At 43.3% G+C, this 3,361-nt stretch overlaps 1 protein-coding gene across 1 annotated transcript in view; it reads right to left on the bottom strand.

Moving 5' to 3' along the window:
- Window positions 1-908, bottom strand: part of RND3 (Rho family GTPase 3) — a 24,271-nt gene extending 23,363 nt beyond the window's left edge. The window contains exon 1 of the mRNA XM_011359484.2: window positions 464-908. Within this exon, the coding sequence (XP_011357786.1) occupies window positions 464-613 (150 nt within the window). The 5' untranslated portion in view covers window positions 614-908. The remainder of the gene's footprint in view (window positions 1-463) is intronic.
- Window positions 909-3,361: the final 2,453 nt, after the last annotated feature.

The following is a 3,361-nucleotide window of genomic DNA, read 5'->3' as shown; positions in this document are numbered from 1 at the left end:
AGAGGGCAAAGAGGTTATCTTAAAACGCACGACACTCGCAGAATACCCTCCTTCTGAAAAAACTGCTTCCCACTCCTCGGTTAGAAAATAAAGCAAAAACCGGCACGCACCAGGTCACACGCTAAACATGCGGACCTTTACCTAAACCCCTGGCTCCCCACTCGCCCCACCCGGCTCTCCTAGACAGGAGAATCCAAATGTCCCAGCCCCAGATTCTGCACACATGACCGGACAAGTTTCAGAAGCTAACAGCAGAATGTGCAAGCGCGTCCCAACCCCTAAACGCTTCCAGCCCACTTTCCGTCTCCGGGCAGTCTAACCACGGGGAAAAGTAGTAAGGGGTAAGGAAGATGGCTTTAAAAAGAAAAATGTAAGAAGGGATTAAAGCAACGGGAAACCCACCTGGAGGCGGGGGATCCCGTGGGCCGCCCCCCTCCTTTAGGCCCGGGCGGGCCACACTCACCTCGGGGAAGCAGTCTTTGGCGAAGACATGCAGCAGCGCGGTTTTCCCACACTGACTGTCTCCCACCACTACTATCTTGCATTTCACGTTCTGATTAGGATCCATGATAGATTTACTGGATAATTTCTGGCTGGCTCTTCTCTCCTTCATTGATCTTGCCTTATTTTCTCTTGGAACAGGAATTTTCTCTTATGGGGGAAAAAAATATATATATGTATATATATTTCTCTCTATATAAAAAAAGCAGATATAAAAATAAATCGCAAGGCTGGTGGGAACCCGCACAGATGAGGAGAGCTGGAGGAGCAGGCTCGTTACTCCCCTCCAACAAGTTTTATGCCTGACTCCACACGGCGCACCCCAAGTCCAATTCCGATCCGACTGCTTTGTTTCACGCTCTCTGCGCGGCTTTATACGCTCGGCCTTCCAATCCTCTTCTTTCTCAATGAGAGAAGGAAACTGATCCGCCTCCTCCCCTTTTATGGAGCCTGGGAGCGAGCGCTGTCTCGTTACTTGACGAAAATGTAAACTGCGCCCTCTAGGGTGACGGTGCGGAATCTATTTCCAGACCAAGGCTCTGGTACAACTTGAAGACTTCAAGGAAGCTTTGCTGATAAATGGGACTGTACAAGTCAAGGAGGAGATAGGAAACTGAATCTGTGTGCATATTGATTTTTACTAGAATTCCTTGAAAAAGAAAAAAACAACGTTTTAATAGGAGCTGATCTACAGAAGCTCTATGAACCTTTATGAAAGCAAAAAAAAAAAAAAAAAGTTACCCAAGTTAGTACACAGTTATAAAACATAAGAAGCAAATCTTGAGTGGGGAAGAGTTAAGTGGTTGTATTTTGTAGGGGAAAAAAAAAATGGTTTGTCTCAGGAATATAGACCGTAGCAGAGTAGCTAAGCCAGGTTATGTCAAATGTGGGAACTGGCTTGCCTGGGTCACAGTAATAGACTAGCTTCTGAAACTTGTCAGTTTCAGTTACTCGGAAGAAGGCAGAAAGGTTTTGAGAGTGGGTAGGGAAGGTAGGGACAGAAAATAAAGGTGGAAGATGTTCATAACTGAATGACAAAAGCCATTGGAAGCTCAACTCTACTGCACTGGGAACCCAAACACAGAAGGTCAACCACTGCCTCTTTTGTGATGAGGAGACTGGGTAGGAGGGATTCTGATCCTGCCCTTTAATTCCTTTATCTGTAGACTCTCTTAAACCCCTGAATCCCCACTCGCCCCACCCTGCTCTCCTAGACAGGAGAATCCAAATGTCCCAGCCCCAGGTTCTGGACACATGAATGGAATTGAAATACCTTATGCTGGACCTAGAAAACACAGTTATGTTTAGCTGAAAAATACAGGTACAGCCTTCCACTCCACCCCACCCCTCCTCTGCATCCATACCCCTACCCACCCACCTCAAAAGTCTCCGAGAGATCAAAATTGGTCCATGCATATGTTCTCTCTTCCTTATGGAAAGTTCTTCTTTTGTCATCTTCATCTCCTGGACTCCAAATTGTCAGGAGTTTTCAACTATCTAGTTGTAGTAAAAACATTGGCCAAAAACAACTTAAAGTTTCCCCTATGGAGGCTTCTAGGCTCATAACTGGAAAGGAGATAAGGTGAAAAACCAGAAAGTTCAGTATGAGGAGTGAAAAGGCACAGATGTAAGTATTGAACCCACAAAGCCTCAGGGGTCCAAGGACAGTCTCTTCTTTTCATTGATAAGAAAACTGGTGCACCCCTCACCCCACCCCCACCCCCCGCCCGCCTGCAAAGGAAGACTCTGATGTGGACTCAGCATGTGGGGCTGTGTTTACACACACGGAGGGCTGACACACAGAGAAGGGGATAGCTGGCCCTGCTCATGTTCTTAAAGCAGCATTAGCCAAAGTTTGCTCTGCAATATTTTAGTCCTCCTCGCAAAAAAAAAGGATGCCATGGCCCAATTAGTAATGGAGACACTGTGCTCATATTGCGTCTTGAAGATGTACCAAGCACTTTGGCAAGTTATAGACAGGAAAAAGTCTTGTAGAGAAGTTGTCTACACGGTTTAACCCAGCATCCCCCAAATCTACTTAAGTACAGGAGTTTTTACCAACTGATTTACTCGTTTGTTTGAGAAGCAATAAGCATAATAGTTGGGGGCCAGAGATCACAGAGAGATATATTTGAGTCCTGAACTTCATATTTGCCAGTTCTGTGACCTTGGATGAGTTATTTAACCTCTCTAAGCCTCAATTTCATCATCTGTAAAATAGGAGTCATGATAATACTTAAGAGGATATGTAAGCGAAGTTTGCAGAATAGTTTCTGGCACAATAAAGAATCCTCTACCTATTTTATATTTCACATGTAACTCTTATTTGCACTTCTCAAAATTATTGAATATATTTTGGGAAATTCTGGCCTCATTAATGGCCTCACTAATTGGAAGTAGGAGAATAGATCCTCCACCTTTTTTTCCCCTCAGATTTTTAGCTTAGGAAGTTACTCCTTTCTAGAGATATGATTTGCTCTTTTATATTCATAAATTGACTTAGTCTATGTGGTTAAGTGCTCTAATTAGCAATAACTATCAATTATAAGTATTTGGCTGACCAGGAACAGGATAACCATGTAGTTAGTTTATCATATAAGCTTGGATATTTTTGAGAGCAAAATGATTATGTCAGAACAACAGTTGTAAACAGAGTCTGTCCCAGGCAAAATGAGAAGCATAATCACTTTACCAGTGAATAAGCTGGAATCATAGTGGATGACTATTTTTAGAAATCAGGTTACTTGAATCTCCAGGAATCTGCCAGTTGCTGAGTGAAATTTAATGAATATGTAATAGAATAGAAAATCAACTGCCTAAAGTCACCAGACTTTGAGTCTCTTTAGGGTAAGAAATCTTT

This window comes from Pteropus vampyrus, unplaced genomic scaffold, assembly GCF_000151845.1.
Source record: "Pteropus vampyrus isolate Shadow unplaced genomic scaffold, Pvam_2.0 Scaffold2, whole genome shotgun sequence".
Classification (NCBI taxonomy): Eukaryota; Metazoa; Chordata; class Mammalia; order Chiroptera; family Pteropodidae; genus Pteropus; species Pteropus vampyrus.
The sequence above is the reverse complement of the archived record's forward strand: the minus strand, read 5'-3'. Positions and strand labels throughout refer to the sequence as shown.